Source organism: Nicotiana tabacum, chromosome 8 (genome assembly GCF_000715075.1).
Source record: "Nicotiana tabacum cultivar K326 chromosome 8, ASM71507v2, whole genome shotgun sequence".
Lineage (NCBI taxonomy): Eukaryota > Viridiplantae > Streptophyta > Magnoliopsida > Solanales > Solanaceae > Nicotiana > Nicotiana tabacum.
In genome coordinates, this window is record NC_134087.1 from 126650101 (window position 1) to 126669166 (window position 19066).

The 19066-nt window shown below is 36.7% G+C and overlaps 1 protein-coding gene across 4 annotated transcripts; it reads left to right on the top strand.

Annotated features, from left to right (window-relative positions):
- The first annotated feature begins 5660 nt into the window (after window positions 1-5660).
- Window positions 5661-13237, top strand: LOC107821162 (uncharacterized). Of its 4 annotated transcripts, none has more exons than XM_075219628.1 (12): window positions 5661-5943; window positions 8567-8631; window positions 8716-8780; window positions 9006-9098; window positions 9172-9273; window positions 9396-9563; window positions 9648-9736; window positions 11027-11148; window positions 11319-11506; window positions 11684-11968; window positions 12323-12470; window positions 12564-13237. In XM_075219628.1, exons 1-12 carry the CDS (start codon window positions 5768-5770, stop codon window positions 12917-12919), a joined length of 1857 nt encoding a protein of 618 aa, XP_075075729.1. In that variant the 5' UTR covers window positions 5661-5767; the 3' UTR covers window positions 12920-13237. The 4 variants fall into 4 exon arrangements, with proteins under 4 accessions (XP_075075729.1, XP_075075730.1, XP_075075727.1 ...); XM_075219629.1 differs by having other exon boundaries at window positions 11325-11506; XM_075219626.1 differs by having other exon boundaries at window positions 5662-5943; window positions 8567-8780.
- Window positions 13238-19066: the final 5829 nt, after the last annotated feature.

Below are 19066 nucleotides of genomic sequence, written 5' to 3' on the forward strand. Positions count from 1 at the left end.
CCAAGCCAAATGAAAGAAATAAGCCAAATCCGTGTTTAAAAGAATCTGCCCGTGCTTCGTCGAGTTGTACCTTGCACTTATGCTATACAAGTTGTACATCATATTAAAAAATTTTCTTGTCGGACACCTTCTGTTTAAACACCCATAACGTCTTGTATAAGTATCCAAATGACAAACGGATTGAAGATTTAGAAACTAGACTCGAAGATCTTTAATTTGATAGGTTGTACACCATATAACTCTTTATATATCCCGAGATATGAGCTTCTAAAGTAGGCTCCCCGAATCAGAAAATTGCAGCAGAAATTTCTGCAGCTTTTTCTTTTCTTTTTGGTCCGAATTTCATTCTGTTAACCTTCCGAAATCCACCCGAGGCCCTCGGGACCTTAACCAATTATATCAACATGTCCCACAATATCATTCAAACTTGTCCCAACCTTTGAAATACCCAAAATAACATCAAAACATCAAATCATCATCGAATTCAAGCCTAAGTTTCCAAAAACTTCCGAAAATACACTTTCGATCAAAAACCCGACCAAACGATGTCCGAATGACCTGAAATTTTGCACACACATCACAAATGACATAACAAAGCTACAGCAATTCTCGGAATTCCATTCCGACTCCCGGATCAAAATCTCACCTATCAACCGGAATTCGCCAAAATACTAACTTCGCCAATTCAAGCTAAATTCTACACCGGTCATCACAAAAATATTCCGGACACACTCCTAAGTCCCAAATCACCTAACGAAGCTATCCGAACCATAAAATTCACATTTCGAGCCCTCTAACACATAAGTCAATATCCGGTTGACTTTTCCAACTTAAGCTTCCTTAAAAGAGACTAAGTGTCTCAAACCTTACCAAAACTAGTCCGAATGACTTCAAATTTTGCACACAAGTCATATTCGACATTACAGACTTGCACCAACTTTCGGAATCGCATTCAGACCCCGATATCAAAATTTCCACTTCCGGTCGAATTTTCTCTAAAACCTTCAAATTTCTATATTTAGCCAAATGACTTCGAAATGACCTCCGGACATCCGAATTCACTTCCGATCGCGCTCCCAACTCCAGAATCACCATACGGAGCTATTCCCAGACTCGGAATCCCAAACACACATCTATAACTCTGAAATGCCTTCCAACCCAAATTTATGAAATTCTTCTAAAATACTAACTTCCACAATATACGCCGAAATGCTCACGGGTTATCCAAAACCAAATCCGGACACAAGCCCAAGTCCGAAATCATCATACGAACATGCTGGAACTTTCAGATCTCAATTCCGAGGTCGTTTACTCAAAATTCTAATCCTAGTTCATTTCTTCAATTTTAAGCTTTCAAAATGAGAATTTCCATTTAGATTTGACTCCAAACTTCTTGAATTTTAATTATGACCGTACACACAAGTCAATATACCTGAGATGAAGCCGCTCATGGCCTCAAACTGCTGAATGACGCGTCGGAGCTCAAAACGACCGGTCGGGTCGTTACATAGCTCACTCACTTTCATCGTTATCTGTTATTCACAAACATCAATAATAGCACAACTTGTGTCTAGGAATGGTCGTCCCGATATAAATGGGACTTCTTGCTCAGGTTCATAATTCAGGATAATAAAATTGGTGAGAAATATGAATGATGCCACTTATACCAACACATCTTTGATCGTCCCTTTCAGGCTATCTAGAGATTCATTTGCCAACTGTAAGATCATTGTTGTTAGTCGAGGATCACCCAACCCTAACTGTTTAAACACAGATAAAGTCATCAAGTTGATACGTGCTCCAAGATCACATAAAGCTCACCCAACTACATGCTTACCAATCGAAATATGAATAATGAATCTCCTTAGATCCTTCAACTTTTAAGTTAACTTGCTTTGAATTCTCGAACTACATTCTTCCATGAGTTCCACAATTTCGAACTCAATTAACCTCCATTGATTTACTACTATCTTCTTGATGTATTTTGCATATTTTGGCACTTCTTGCAAGATGTCCATCAATGGAATGTTGATTTGCGCATGTTTCGGAATAACCAGGAACTTCTTGTATGCAATATTGTCCTTCACTTTTTGCAATATCTACTGGAAAGAAGGTGGTGGCATAGCCACAAAAAATAGTTGTGGCTCTTTCTCTAACTTCTCTAGTTCATTTGAAACTTCTATCTCATCTTTCACCTGAACTTGTTTCTCAGTGAAAGTTACTGGCTTTCTCTTTTTGTATGATACTTCAACCAACTCTCTCCCGTTCCTTAAAATTAATATCACAACATCATTTGCTTGAGGATCCATCTCGGTGTCACTACGAAGTGTCCCTGCTGGTCGGGTATTTTGGGTGCTAGCAAGTCGACCCACTTATCTTTCCTGATTACAGATAACACTAGCTTGATTATGATTATCCGCCATTATCTTCTTAAGCATCTCTTCAGTACTATCCATCGAATTCTTGGACTGATCAACCTATGAAGGCTGAAACTGCCGTTGTTGAGCTGGTGGTCTACTATGGGTTTATGTCCCTTGATTGTCCCAATGAAAATTTGGGTGGTTCCTCCAATTCGGATTATAAGTGTTCCCATACTGATTTTCTTGGCCTTTACTTGCATTACCCACAAAATATAATGACTCTGAATTCGCTAGGCATAACTTGCTGGTATGATCTTATACACATACTTCGCAAAATAATTGCACTTGTTATACCAGTTGAACTTGTTGTTTATTCAGGACCATAGCCATTTTATTGAATTGATTCACCAAAAAAGCTACTTGTACCGACAATGCAGAAATGACATCTAACTCAAGCAGCCCACTAGCCTTATGAACTGTATCTCTACTTGCTTCTCCTAGCCAGTATGGATTACTCTTAGAGACCTTATACAAGAGTGCATAGATCTCATCAAATTCTTCTCTAACATTTGTTCACATGTTGCAGCATTTACCACTATTTTTTTCTCCGAATAAAGATCTTCAATAAAGGTGTAAGCCAATACTTCATTAGTCTGATTATGATGCTGACAATCGCGAAGCAGTCTCTTGAACCTCTACCAAGCCGAATATAGTGACTCGTCCTCCTTCTGTTTCAAGGCAACTATTTCATTTCGGGTCTTTGTTGTCTTACTGGATGGAAAGAACCTTGCCAAGAACATGCGAGCTAGATAATTCCATGACATAATAGAGGTCGTTGGTTAAGCCTTCAATCATCTCTTAGCCTTGCCCAACAGAGAGAAAGGGAACAGTATGAGTCGCAAATATCTAGTGTGACTCTATCCGTGATATAAGTATCACTGATTTAGGATATGCTGGTAAGGGTCCTCATGTGGTAAGCCCATAAATTGGCCATTCACTTGTAGCAGCTGGATCATGTTCTGTTTGAGCTCAAAGTGCATAGGCTTAAGGATACAAGAGGTGATATTAGTAATGCTGAGAATCACCACCTCTTGAACCGCTAATGGTTGTGCATCCGCCATCTTACCAAGTAGTTGAATAAGTGCCTGAAGGTTATTTGCTTCCCTTGTTTCTCAACCTTCTATGAAATATTCTATCAAGTTCCGGGTCAAATACTTGAATTCTATCTTAACTCCTAACTCGTTGCATTCAAGCAAAAGTACCTGGGATAAAAAACAACAAAAACAAGAAAAATTAAACTTGACTAAATAAACAATAAAATCTAAATCTAGTGAAGTAGTTAATTTCTAAGTCTCCGGCAACTGACGCCAAAAATTTGTTGATCCCAAATACACACGCAAGTATACATGCTCAATAAGTAATAAAGTAATGAAAAGGAGTGCCGAACCTACATAAACTTGTCGTTAAATACCTACTAATTCAACTAAAATCAATATTTAACTAAGTGGATCAAAGGTTGAGTTTTGATATGAAACTATGGATGCAAAAATTAAAATAAAAAAGTAACCAGGACAACGTAGAATTATTGTTTAGAGTTACTTCAGTAGAAATAAATAATTTAGGGTTGTAGTTGATTCACACATCTTATTTAGTTCTAGTTAATTTCCTTTCAATTCGAATCACATATGATTACTAATTAACCAGATTATATTTACTTGTAGTATTCTCTCAAATTATTACTTGCTTGTCCAAGATAGGCTAATGCCTATATTTCTATAGAATTAATCTACCAAGAATGCATTAAGATCATAATATTTAATTAAGCATGGTGACTAGATGTAATTCTATCTTAACCATAAATCTACCCCCTAACCTTAGAGATAAGATCATACTTTATTTAACTCTTCTAATCTAAAAATGACTTTTCAAGCATATTCTAGATAGTTAATAGAACTTAACTGTTGGCTAGACAATCAAGCAATTAAGTATAGAGTTAAAAAAAATAATCATGAAATAGCAATCCATATTAAAGGCGAAAATAGCAATCAAATGTCAATATTCATGGCTAACTACAACCCCATAACGAAGGGACTTAGCGACACATAATTATTGTAACAAATTTGCAAGCATTTAATTGATTAAGGTACTAAGCAAAGACGAATGATAGAAGAACTCTCTAATCTTTGCTCCAACTTGCTCCTAACATGTGTTTTGCATGTTTCCCTCAAAATTCGATTTAGAAACCGTTTTATACAAGTTAGGAGCTTGTAGCACCGAAAGAACCGTCTCCAAGTCAAAATATGACAGTTCCCGGATGCAGGGCGCTGGCAAGCGCTTCGCGCTAGGCAGGGCGCTGGCCTTTTCTTATGTTTCTGCAAAATTTGTTCCCAACACTACAGGTAGTGCCTAGCGTTAGTCTGGGCATTGAACTTGCACTTTGTCTAGTTTTCTTCTTTTTCTGCTTTAACTCGTGCACATTCATTTTATTTCGCTTCCAATCGATTCCTACGTATATGAACACTAAAATTAAGTTGAACTAATCACAACACACATGAAAACAAACGAGACTCAAGTAAAATATGAGGTGTGGCGCATACAAAAATACATACTTTAAATATTAGCTAATTACATTGATATGTAAAAAATATTTATATTGTTAGTATATTTGATAGCCAACTCAATAATTTAGGATTGTGATCATATATATAGACTTCACATAAGAGAATTCACTTAATATCTATTACAAGTTACATTGCCTTTTCAATCTTATCGAAAGTTCTTTCAAGGTAGAAATTCATATTGCATAATTTATATATGTATACGCACGCGGGCGCGCGCGCGCGCACACACACACACATATATATATATATATAATTTTTTATTTTCTTATTATCTTCAAACTTTTGTAATTTGAAAACTATCTAACTGATACATAGTTTTGTTTCTACTAGTTAGTACTCTATAAAAATTTAACCAGAAGATATATTTTTTACACAATTTTTTTTACTTCTTTTAGTTATATGTCTTCTTTAATCAAAGTCTTTTTTCTTTTTTAATTTTAAATTCCTTCTTAATAAATGTCTTTTTTCTCCTACCATTTTCAACGGTTTTCTAAGCCACAGGTATAGGTTTTACCAATGCAATTAGGATCTCTTTCTATCAATGTTTTATACTTATAAATGCAACTAAGACCATAATATTAGGGTTAGATTGAACCTCAGATCAACTATTAGGGACCATTACATACAATGACCAGAATAGTGAGACAAACTGCATTTAGACAAATAATCAGAGACCAAAAGGTTAATATTTATTCGGAATAGAAACCTTTTTCAGTAGAAGATTCTTTTTTATCGGCGTCCAAAATATCCGAAATTCCGGCATCCAATTCCGTCAAATTTCATTCAATGAAGTCAGACCCCCCCGTCGTTGATAGAACCTCCGTCACCTTGAGGCTACAGCCACCGCCTCCGCAATCTCAGCCGCCCAAAATCATTTTGGCTGACCTCAATGTTGACCCTCCTGATTCCGACGGCAATGATTCTGTACCCGTCGCTGCTGTGTCCCCTACAAGTTTCTCCAGGTTCTACTTGAAACTTGTCTGTTTTCTTCTGTCTGTCGTTCTTTCAAAATTCTTATGAAATAAATTGAAGAAAAGCTGAGAAAAGAGATAAGAGACTTGAACTGTTCAGAACTTCTTTTTTTTTTTTTTTTTTTGAGGTAAACTATAGTCTAATTTGTATGTCGTATAAGGTAGTTTCGGATTTTAATCTTTTCAAAGAGGACTAGGCTTGATTCTACATTTCCACTGTACTAGTACACTACTGGCTTGGGATATTCTGTATGAATTTGGAAGTCCTAGTATAAATTACGTGTATCAAAGTGAGGTACATCAAAGACGAGGAAGATAAGGTCTTGGTAGAGGAGGCGTGTATTAGGCGAAGGTGGGTACTTCCATAGACTCTTGAACGAGGATGGGGATATGACCATTGAGCTTGGGAAGTTCGGAAAGCCAGCGTGATTTCGGGTTTTGTAGACGTATTAAGGTTGAGGAGGTTGAGCAGGTTATGCAAAAGATGAGGAGGGGTAGGGCGACCGGACCAAACGAGATTCCGGTGGGATTTTGGTAGAACACGGGCCGGTCAGGCTTGGAGTGGCTTACTAATTTGTTTAATGTTATTTTTAGGACGAAGAGGATGCCTGAAGTGTGAAGGCGGAGTTTGATAGTCTCGTTGTACAATAACAAGGGTGATATCCAGAATTGCGATAACTATAGAGGTATCAAGCTGTTGAATCACACCATGAAAGTTTGGGAGAGGGTGGTGGAGAGGAGGGTGAGAAGGAGTGTGTCTATTTCGGAGAACCAATGTGGTTTCATTCCAGGGCGGTCGACTAGAGAAGCCATTCATCTAGTAAGGATGTTGATGGAACAATATAGGGAGAGGAAGAAAGACTTGCATATGGTGTTTATTGACTTAGAAAAAGCCTACGATAAAGTTCCTAGGGAGGTTTTATGGAGATGTTTGGAGATTAGCGGTGTCCCGGTAGCGTACATTAGGGTGATTATGGACATGTACAATAGAGCTAAGACTCGGGTGAGGACTATGGGAGTTGACTCATACTACTTCCTAGTGGAGATAGGATTGCATCAAAGATCAACTATTAGCCCATTTTTATTTGCCTTGGCGATAGATGTGTTGACGCGATACATCTAAGGAGAGGTGCCATGATGTATGTTATTTGCAGATGACATAGTGTTGATTGATGAGACGCATTGTGGGGTTAATGCTAGGCTAGAGGTGTGGAGACAAACTCTGCAGTCTAAAGGTTTCAAGTTGACTAGAACGAAGACAGAGTACTTGGAGTGTAAGTTTAGTGTTGGGGCTCATAAAGCAGAAGTGGACGTAAAACTGGATACACAAGTCATCCCCAGGAGATATAGTTTCAAATTTCTTGGGTCTGTGATCCATGGTAACGGGGAGATCGATGAGAATGTCGCACATCGTATTGGGGCAGGATGGATGAAATGAAAGCTTGCTTCTGGTGTTTTGTGTGACAAGAATGTGCTACCTAGACTTAAGGGCAAGTTCTACAAAAGCGGTAGTTAGACCGGCCATGTTGTATCGAGCCGAGTGTTGGCCAATTAAAAAATCTCATGTTCAGAAGTTGAAAGTAGCGGAAATGAGGATGTTGAGATGGATGTGTGGGAATACCAGGAGAGATAAGATTAGGAATGAGTATATTAGGGACAAGATGGGCGTGGCTTCTATAGAAGATAAGTTGCGGGAATCGTGGCTGAGATGGTTCGGGCATGTGAAGAGGAGAGACCCTGATGCCCCGGTTAGGAGGTGTGAGAGGTTGACCATGGCGGGTCAGAGGAGGGGTAGAGGGAGGTCTAAGAAGTACTGGGGTAAGGTGATTAGGCAGGACATGACGCTACTTCAGCTTACCGAGGACATGACCCTCGATAGGAGGGTGTGGAGGTCGTGGATTAGGGTTTTGGTTGATAGGCAGTCTAGAGTTTCGTCTAGGCATCCCAATAGTATTAGTCCTAGTCTTGTATTTTTCTATGCCTAGCCCCTTGCTATTTCATATTGTATCATTATTTCCAGCAAGATTGAATCTATTTTTATAGTGTCGTATTTTTAGATATCTGTTGTTGCACGTATCTTCATTTGTTCCCATGTCTACTTACATGGTTGTTGCTACTGTCTGTTTATTGCTTCATTTTCACTTTTTTTGAGTCGAGGGTCTTTCGGAAATAACCTCTCCACCTTCATTAGGTAGGGGTAGGTGTGCGTACACTTCACCTTCCCAGACCCCACTTGTGGAATTTCACTGGGCTTGTTTTTGTTGTTGTTGTTGTAGTATAAATTACATACAACTGTTTGCAGTTGAAATTACTAAAATAGTAGAAAAAAGATCATAGTCAAAGTAAAAGCTTTTTGATTCACAAAATAATAAGATTGTCATTCCTTTGGGTCGGAAGTAGTGGTAAGTGAAGATGGCCCTACTTTGTACTATTCTTAGGATATGTTATTAAAATTTCAGCTGGCAGCCATGTAAGGAGTCCTTGTACTGGGAGAACTAATTGACCTCGATCATGACGCTTTATGTTGCTTTTCTTTTTAGCTCTATTAGGTTGATATTATTGTTGGGATGAGAATTTATTTTATGTCTTTAACCAGGTTCTGATATATTTGCAGGATAATAGCTGATGAAAATTTTCAGGATAAGGTGAAAAAAGACATAGAGGTTGCAGACACAGAAGGTAAACAATTTAAAAAAATGGGAAAATGCCGTTCAAGAATGGGTAAGTTAGATTGTCCTCCTGACTGTAGTGGAGCTGATGCAGAGCCTGATCATAATGTTCAAGGTGTACCTTCGTCTCGGGAAGAAAAAGTTAGCAGCCTTAAAACTGTAAGTTGTATTTTGAGCCATTTATCTTTACTGTATTGAATATTGATAGTTGGACAAGCTTGATAGGCGATTGTGCCAGTAAAATCCTCTTCCTATCTTTTCCAATAAATAAGGGTAATTGTGCTAGTAAAATCATCTTATTTTAATTTAAAAGAAAAGAGTAGTCAAACACCTTCCTGGTGCAGTTGTTTAAACTTTGCCGTGATTCATCTACTTTGTTTGTAGGGCTTGATACACGTTGCACGAAAAATGCCAAAGAATGCACATGCTCATTTTGTGCTTGGCTTGATGTATCAAAGGATGGGTCAGCCTCAAAAGGTAGCTTTTGGATTGCGCTGTTCTTTCTGTGGGTCAGTTTTCATTTTCTCTTGCACTGAACAGCTCATTCTAGGCAATTCTGGCATATGAGAAAGCAGAAGAAATTTTAGTTCGCCCCGAGGAAGAAATAGATCGGCCAGAGTTGCTTTCATTAGTCCAGGTTCATCATGCACAGGTATAAATCAACTTACACTGAAAGAAATTGCACGTCAACATCTCTTTATTAGTTTTTTCTTTAAAAATTAAACGAGTAATTACTGCTGCACATATATTTTTCACATCTCTTCCACCATGCAGTGTATTTTGCTTGGAACATTGGAAGATTGCAGTTCAGATGAGGAATTAGATCCTGAAGAGCTTGAAAATATTCTTGCTAAACTTAAGGAGGCTGTGAAATATGATGTTACGCAGGTGTCTATTTGGAATGCTCTTGGCATAATACTTCTTAGAACTGGTCGTTTGCAGGTGCAGCCGCGTTAATTTTGTTCTTACTCATTGACGTACTTGGAACTTTCTCTGATTATCTTTTGACACTTATGGTTTCTGTAGAGTGCTATATCAGTTTTCTCAACTTTGTTGGACATATCCCCAGACAACTTGGATTGCCTTGGTAATCTTGGAATTGCTTGTCTCCGGAGGTATAAAGGGACATTCCTTTTTATTGGTTTTAGGCTACTTACTGTATTATTCAAAGTATATATTAATGTCTTCATTCCAATATTCTCTTGCGTTTTAATTAAATTAGAGTAATGAAAAAAGGGATTGACATAGAAGCTAAAAGCAAATTGGAGAGGTAGAGAGGATGTTGTATTTTATGTTTTGAGAAGAGCGAAGACACAGAGTATCCTATTTGTTGAATGATATTTCTACTAATGTTGCAATTAGAAAGGGGAAAAAAAATCTAGGAGAACTTATATCTTAAACACTTGTAGGGAGATTAGTTTGATTTTGGGCTGAAAAGCTATTGATGCATCATCTACAGCATATGGACTTCGTGGTTAGTTGGAATTGAGTGTCTTATTGGGAATTACTCACTTACAAGATACAATCCTCTTTTTTCGTGGTTATTATACTGTTCGATTTTACTGAGGTGGAAATCTTCTTGGTTATAATGCCTAAGCTGTCCAACCTGGTAATGGGGCTCATAAGTGCTGACTCTGATCGCATCATTGGCAAAAGCCTTGCAATAGCTTCAGTTAGAGCAGAGCTCAAGATGGGATAGATGAAAATGTCAGAAGCTTAGCGCTCGAAAAACAAAGTATACAGACCTTAGATTTCTAAAAAGTATACTGTCTTCTGATGGCATTATCGCTGTTCCATTGAAAGAGAAGTGTTTATCTTTTAGCCAGGGAGACCATTTTCTGGAAGTAATCTACTTATTCCACCACTATGGGAGAACCTCGAGGGATCCCTGACTAAACCACTTCCTAGTAATCTTCCTTCGTAGCAAATCCCATGAGCTTACACAACTAGCGAAATTAGATCTTGCAAATGGTGAAAACAGTTAACTATTTTAGGCTTTCACCATTCTTGAGAATCAGCTTAACCAATCATGGACTTGAGTGGGATTTTATGGTTCCAGGGAAGGTTGATCAAATCCTTAGTTCAATATAGCTAATACCACTGATTACATTGTCTTTATCGCACTCATTGGCTGCAAGCTTCCATGCTTTTATTGGCTGCCATACGCTGGTATTTGGATCTAATGCATATTCTATTTTCCGATTCACTGTCTGCCTTTTTCTTTTCATGTTTTTTCTTAAATTGGTGTTTTTTTTTGGGGGTGGGGGGTGGGGGGGTTCTGCTGCTGTTTAACAGCTTTATTAGATATGCTAACTGATTAATATTTCATCAGGCACATCTTCCTATATTGTTCACTTGAGCTACTTTCTTTCCTGAATTGAATCAATTTAACAATGTCTTTCCAGTGGGAATTTAGAGCTTTCAGAAAAGTGCTTCCAAGATCTGCTTCTAAAAGATCAGAACCATCCTACTGCTTTAATCAATTATGCCGCCCTTCTCTTATATAAATTTGGTTCAGTAGTTGCAGGTAAAAGGATTTTATCTGTTTCATAATTTATATCCTTAGGCTATCAGATTTATGTTTACGGATTCACTGCAAAAAGTATTATTATTGTGCTCATTAGCATGTGTTCTACATGATGTAAAAATTTAAAAGAATAAGGAAACAAAGAGTAAAGAGTAAGCGTTGGCTGTTAGTTTCAGGTGCGGGGGCAAATGCTCTTGATGGAACTTCTGCAGATCAAGTCATTGCAGCCAATGTGGCCAAAGAATGTTTACTAGCAGCTTTAAAAGCAGACTCAAAAGCTGCTCACACTTGGACAAATCTAGCTAATGCTTATTACTTGATGGGTGATCATAGGAGCTCTGCCAAATGCTTGGAAAAGGTGCATTTCTTCTTTTTTTTTTTTTGGGGGGGGGGGGGGTAGGGAAGGCTACAAACAGCTCGAAACCTCCTTTTATCTATTGTTACAAAATATTGGTTCCTAGACTTCTTAAATAGATGCATTAATGTTGTGCTTGTAGAAGTAATTGAACTTTTTTTTTTTTGCTATAATGAGTAGGCAGGAAAAATCGAGCCTAATTGCTTAGCAACAAGATATGCGGTTGGAGTTCACCGCATCAGGGATGCAGAGAGGTCCCAGAATCCCAATGAGCAGCTTTCATGGGCTGGGAATGAGATGGCCTCGATACTAAGAGAAGGAGATTCTACTTCAATAGAGTCTCCAATAGCATGGGCTGGTCTTGCCATGGTCCAGAGGGCCCAACACGAAATTGTGGCAGGATTTGAAATAGAGCATAATGAATTGGTGGAAGTCAAGGAGCATGCAATCTACAGTCTAAAGCAGGTAGGCCTTAAATTTTTATATTTCTATCTGAGACTTATTGCTTCGTTTGGTAAATTCAGGTTCAGGTAGGGGATACGTTATTTATTGGTTGAACATATGATAAGGTTAATCTATATATATATTTCCTCTATGGTGCAACTGGTAACAGACCAGGTTGCTTAGGAGTTTGAACTGCTTGAACTTTATTTTTTACAGTGAAAAGAAATTAGTTTTTAACTCTTTCTTTCCTGAGCTATTCTACTACCTTACACCTGCTTCATGACTTTTGATTTTCATTATTTTCTGTGACACTCTTGAAATATGAAGTTTGAACTGAGGACTTGGATTTCATATTTCTTATTTTTAAAATGACAGGCAATAGCTGAAGATCCTGCCGATGCTGCTCAATGGCATCAACTTGGCCTTCATAGTCTTTGTTCCCAACAATTTAGGATGTCTCAAATGTACCTCAAGGCTGCAGTTGCACGTAGTAAGGACTGCACGTATGCCTGGTCAAATCTTGGTAAATGCATTTTACACAATGGCATCCACATCTTTTTTTCCCCTCTTTTCTTTCCCAGTTTTAGTTATCTTCTGAAAAGAAATTGCACTCTAGGTATTGCACTGCAACTGTCCGAGGAGTCTTCTCCAGCTGAAGAGGTTTATAAACAGGCATTGTCACTAGCTACATCAAAACAAGCGCACACAATATTTTCAAACCTTGGGAACCTCTATCGGCAGATAAAACAGTATGAACGTGCAAAGGCAATGTTCACCAAATCACTTGAACTGCAGCCTGGATATGCACCAGCTTTGAACAATTTAGGTCTTGTATGTGTTGCCGAAGGAAAATGGGAAGAAGCCAAGAACTGTTTCAACAAGGCGATCCTGGCAGATCCGCTGCTTGATGCTGCTAAATCCAACATGATTAAATCTTCTAGCATGTTCAAGATGCATACCAGCATGTCATGATGTCTCTGATTCATTGTATGATAATTTGCCCCCCTGTAATTATTTTGTACTGGGGAATGATCAGCCAAAAGAAAAGGGAAAGAAAAAGAAGGAAGAGTAGAGAATTGCAGATTTTTAGATTTAGATATCTAAGTTTTTGGACTTCAGTTTGGATAACTTAGCTCCTTCTGCAGTGTTAGCAAAGTAGAGGTTTCTTTCTTTAAACTTATGTCTCGTGCTATTTCATTTCCACATGATTGTACCTCCTGCGATAGCTGTGACTAACGCCCCAGCAGTGGTCTCTGTTGAAATAATAGGGAAATTGAAATTTTACTACAAGGAATCCTTGTTGAGGTTGATACAGGCACTTGTAAATAATTTAAATTGCCTTTCACATTGTGGTCATGTCTAATATTCTGTTTTAAGTTATCACGCTGGATTGTGGTAAACCTGGATTTACTCTTCCTGAGAGGATGAAATACATGAAGTCAAACCTCTCTATAACAACATTCCTATATAACAACCATTCACTATAAAAGTCAAGTTTTCATCATAAATGATTTTTTATGTTATATTTTACCTCCTTATAATAGCTTTTTACCTGTAACAACAATAATCATATTTATAGCAGAACGTTCTTTGTAAAATTACCCCTGTTATATAGAATCTTTAAAGTTACTAATAATAATTCTAAAAATATGCACACAATCTTTTCTATTGCACAAAGTTTCTATTTTGCATAAGGCATAAGATTTGAAGATTTGTATATGATATCTTTTCCTTTGGACAAATGCCAATAAATATTTATATAGAAAATTTAATTATTAAGCTCTTAGATTATTTTCAAGTGAGAGCTATTGGATACTATTTTGCTGAAAATTTGGATATGAATCTTCGTCAATTCAAGCACTATATCGCTAGTAAGAGAATAAAATCTATGAAACATGCTACAATTACAAAGTCTTCCATTAATCTTGAAAAAATTTATTTTTCTAAGTAGTTTTAAATATGTGCCTTAGAGTTTAAATCTGTATACATTTAGTTATGAATTTATTAATAATATGATAGCTTTCTTCAATATTTAACTAGTGAAATATGCATATCTTTAAGATTTTGAATTTGAATAATTTTCTTGTTTTTTATATGTAACATTAGAAAAGGATAAATAATTGATATTTGGATAATTTTGTATACAACAGCCAAAAAATATTTAAACGTAAAATGTTATTATGGGTGTATAACAGTCATTCAATATAAAAGCCAAAAAATATCAGAACAAACGAGGCTGTTATAGAGAGGTTGACTGTATGTGCTTCTAAATTCCCGAGAGATATCAAATATGGCTATAATGATCCTGTGCTGATGCTTTGAAAGCAACCGGTTTTTCTCCTTTCACTTTCTTCAGAATGGATACTGATGGCTGGTTGTCAGTTTTGGGATTATGCATTCAAGTATTGTGGCTTGCAATTTTCAAAAGTTGTTGACACCTCTACAGTTTTGTTTCCTCTTCACACTTTCTGCTCATGCTATTTTTTCACTATGGCTGCCATTAATACCACTACATATCATAAGTTTACCAGGGAACTCAATTAAGATTCTATGTTGACTGAAAACAGTGTCTAGGGCATCATAAAACTCTATACGGACTTTTTTACATTGGGACTATTCAGGAGGCTGTAAATTTAGATTGAGAAAAATAAGGAAAATGGTGAAGCCAGAATTGGAAGCTTATGGGTTTGAAATTCTTGTTCTTTTGAGTTACTGCGTTCTAAAATAATAATTTGTACATATTCTATGAATTTCACAAGACAAATACAGAATCTGCATAAAAGCTACTGGGTTCCGAACCCGTAAGCAGATGGCTAGCTCCGCCCTCGAGTGTACATAAGAGTTACGTGAAAAGAGAAATTTATTTTGTGAATATTCTGGTCTCTTTCTCACACATAGATTCTTCTACTCTTCTTATTCTTCTTCATCTTTCTCATTCAATTTCTCTCCATTTCTAAGTGTTCGAAGCTCATCAATGGAGCCTGTGTCTATTTCCTAAAATTCTTGATTGTAATGGAGGGTGACGAAATGGAGGCTCACTTTCGGTGTCTTGTGTGATAAGAATGTGCCACTAAAACTTAAAGGTAAGTTCTCTAAAATGATGGTTAGACCGACTATGTTGTATATGACCGAATGTTTGCAAGTCAAGAACTCTCATGTTCAGAAGATAAAAGTAGTTGAAATAAGAATATTGATATGGATGTGCGGGCATATCAAATTTGATAAGATTAAGAATGAAGTTATTGGGGAACAGGTAGAAGTAGCCCCGTGGAGGATATGATGCAGGAGGCAAGGCTGAGATGGTTCGGGCATGTGAAGAGGAGATGCATTGATGCCTCAGATAAAAGGTGTGATAGGTTGACCATAATGGGTATGAGGAGGGGTAGATGTAGGCCAAAGAAGTATTGATGAGAGTTGATTAGGTAGGACATGACGCATCTGGAGCTTACCAAGGACATGTCCCTTGATGGGAGGGTGTGGAAGTCGAGAAGTAGGGTAGAAGGCTAGTGGGTAGCAGTGTTAGAGAAAGCGGTCGCTTCCTCGCTTAAAGCGAGAAGCGATGCGATGCGAAGCAGTACCCGCTTCCCCATGTGAAGCGACTCAGGTATTAAAAAGCGACCGCTTCCCGCTAAAAAGCGAGAAAACGACCAAGCGAAGCGTAGCGATGGAAGTGGGCGCTTCTTTGTTTTAAACAGAAGCTAGGCTATTTAATAAAAAACGAAGGGTTTTTAGTTCAAGTCTTCAACAGAGGCGACTAAAAGGGGATTAGGGTTCTTCTTCTTCAACTTCAAGTTTAAGTCTTCACGAGATTCAGCAACAACAGGTATGTGATGATTTTCCTCCTCCCAAATAGCAGCGAAATGCTGACGATTTTTTTTTTTTACCTTCGGTTCTTTCTCAGATTTAATGCCAATCCTTCGATTCTTCTTTCTCTGCCCAGTTTTTAACAAAACCATATTTTGCCTTCTTTATCTTCGATTCTTTCTCAGAATTGATGCCAATACTGCCCTTCCTAGTTGATGAAGAAGAAGAAGTTGAAGAAGATGACGAGCAATATAATAATGATAGTGGAATACAAGAATTTGATAATCTTGTAGAAGAATAGGATGCTCATTTTGTGCTTTAATTGATGCTACTCATTAGTTTTTACATTGAAGTATTGAACATTTGCTTACAGTTATATGTGTTGTCTATGCAGTATTTATTTTTTATTTTTTTAAAATTCCGCTTCACTTCAAAAAAGCGAGTGCTTCGCTTCTCGCTTTAAGCGAAATAGGGGTTGTCGCTTTTTCTCGCTTCACGCTCTTCACAACGCTGGTGGGTAGTCGAGTGCTTTTCTCTTTCTTTCTTAGACCAGTAACATTAGTGTTAGTATGGTATCCTTTTTAATGGTAGATTGCTATCTTTACCTACTATTTGATTGGTATCTTTCGCCTTGATTTTTTTAATAGCTTGTTATTGTTGCTACTACATGTGGACTGTTAGAATAGTTATGTAAATAGTAGTAAATAACCTTAATCCCATATGTATTAGGAGTAGGACATATATATATATATATATATATATATATATATATATATATATATATATATATATATATATATATATATACTAGTCTCTATGTTCGTGCGATGCACGAATATTTTTTGTTAAATATTATAGCGCATACCAAAAGTAAAACACTTTCAATAGTATATATATTCTAAAATTATTTAATAATCAGTTCCTTAAAATAAAAAATAACAAAGTATAACATATAATGTAAACAAACTCATTAAATATTTTTTGACGCAATCAAAAAACAAAATGGAACTAAACATTTTGAAATCACATAGTTTCAGATTTAAGTTGTTAATTCATATTAAAAATGCAACGGTACTTTTTTTGGTGATGCAAAAATTTACTTTAGTTCAGCCTAAGTGATTCATGTTAAGGAGGTCAATTTTAGATTAAGATTTACTCTATTAATGATAATAATAAACTGATTAATTTTAATAGGTTTTCAATTTAAATTGAATGAGGAAGTCAAACAATTTGCGTTCTGCAAGAACACGTCCATAGTTGCAGTTAGATGACAAATGTCGTCTCTTCATTTGATTCTCATATTTATGAAAAATAATTACTTAGTACTTTTATAAAATTTGCTTAAACGGTAAAAGCAGTTTGAGCACATATATATTCTAATTTTTAAAACTATAATACTACCAAGTTCTCGTTGTTAAATATTCCATGATATCAGACATCACCAAATTTTAAGGCATTTATATTTGTTTTATCCAAAAATAAAAAATAAACTTGTATTTAAAAGCATATCTATTTTTATGATTAGTTTTCTTCCATCCAAAAGCTCCTCAAGATCTAAGTCCTATTATAATGAAATTAACAACTAATAGGGTCAAGTAATCCCAAAAGCAAGTTCTTTGTTTTAATTTTTTTTCAATGGAACTTGTCTTAGGGAAAGTACTTTATGACAAAACAACAACTTTCAATTCTTTCTCAATAAAATTCAAAATTATCAGTAAATTGTTAACGTAACAATGATTTACCAAGTTGCTAGACAAAAAAGATATTTAAAAGCAAACTGAATCTGATTCTTTATAGTAGTTTTTTTTTTTGTAACAAATGTGAATATTACCATTACAACTAGAAAACAATTATTTATAATAGTTATTAGCATGTACATATAGTCTTTAACACAATCCTAAGTTGTTCAAGTACTAAATCAATTTTCAAAAGCAGTTCTTATTTGGGCTTTTTTCTTTGCTTTGATAAAAAAATTTCAACTGCTTAATTTATCGTGATGGCGCCTATCGCAATACTACACAAGTCAACTCAAACCATCAACCGCAATAAATTTCTTTTATAAAACTATTTTCTAACACTGATTAAATCTCAAATTCTCATAAGAAATGTATAAAACGGCTAAAATGTGCGGAAATCAGTAAAACATTAAACCAACACAGCCCAAATATCTGGTGTCACGAATCTAGAGCCTCTAAATATACAAATCTGATTGTCTCATACATAACAAGTTTAAAATGCAGGAAAAACAAGGATAGGAAGAAAGAAAGTAGGGCTGCGAACGCCATGCAACTACTTTGGAGTCTCCGGCAAACTCTGACAATGCTAAGGACCCTCACTCTGCCGCTCAGGCACCTGGATCTGCACACAAGGTGCAGGGAGTAACGCGAGTACGCCAACTCAGTAAGTAACTAAAGTAAATAAGGTCTGAAAGCAGTGACGAGCAGTTAAAAATCATATAAAAGAGTAAAAACCAGGATATCAAGTCAAACTCGATAGTTTCAAAACCAATTTCTTCATAAAGCTTCAGTTTCAATTGAAATACTTTGAAATCATTTACTTAGTAGTTTTCAGCAGAGGCTCATTATAAAAGAAGTGTGAAATTAGCAAAAATATCATAAATAGGCCCCTCGGGCAAGGTATCACTCATAAATATAGCCTCTGGGGCAAGCTTCTCAGTCACTCGTGACTCAGCTCTCGCCACTCAGTATTCACACTCAGCACTCAGGTTCAAATGCACCTCATAATAGTAATAATCATAATAACCACTGTGGCGTGCAACCCGATCCATAGTTTATAGTCAACTACGCTCACTGAGGGTGTACAGACTCCGGAGGGGCACCTACAGCCCAAGCGTCATAACGTTGCGGCGCGCAGCCCGATCCAATATATATATCGCTGCGGCATGCAGCCCGATCCATATAAGTATTGTTGTTGCGTGCAGCCTGATCCATAATATATATAATCTTCACCATTAGGTCCTCAACCTCTCTCAGTCATTAACCTCACAGCCACTCGGGCATAACAGTAGAAATTAGGGAACTCAGTTCGAACAATTCTCACATTTTAAGAAGTAGAGTGATAAAACCAGTTTTAAACAATAAACAGGTAAACATGACTAAGGATATGTTTTCAAACAAATAGAGTGAGGAAAAACAATAAAAATGCCCCTAAGGAGTCTCAACAGGTCAGCACAAAGTCCCAAATATGGCATACAACCCATAATACAGTATAAATTTCTAAAATACGGGATATCATAAGACTTCAAATCAAGTGCGCAGTTTAATAGCCGCTACGGGACGGACCAAGTCACAATCC

What these genes read in the sequence shown, in the direction of transcription:
- LOC107821162 (XM_075219626.1), top strand. Translation starts at nt 5,768, where the DNA reads ATGAAGTCAGACCCCCCCGTCGTTGATAGAACCTCCGTCACCTTGAGG. An exon ending in GGATGGGTCAGCCTCAAAAG is followed by an intron (nt 9,099 to 9,171) that starts GTAGCTTTTGGA and finishes AGCTCATTCTAG; the next exon opens with GCAATTCTGGCATATGAGAA. An exon ending in TTAGAACTGGTCGTTTGCAG is followed by an intron (nt 9,564 to 9,647) that starts GTGCAGCCGCGT and finishes TGGTTTCTGTAG; the next exon opens with AGTGCTATATCAGTTTTCTC.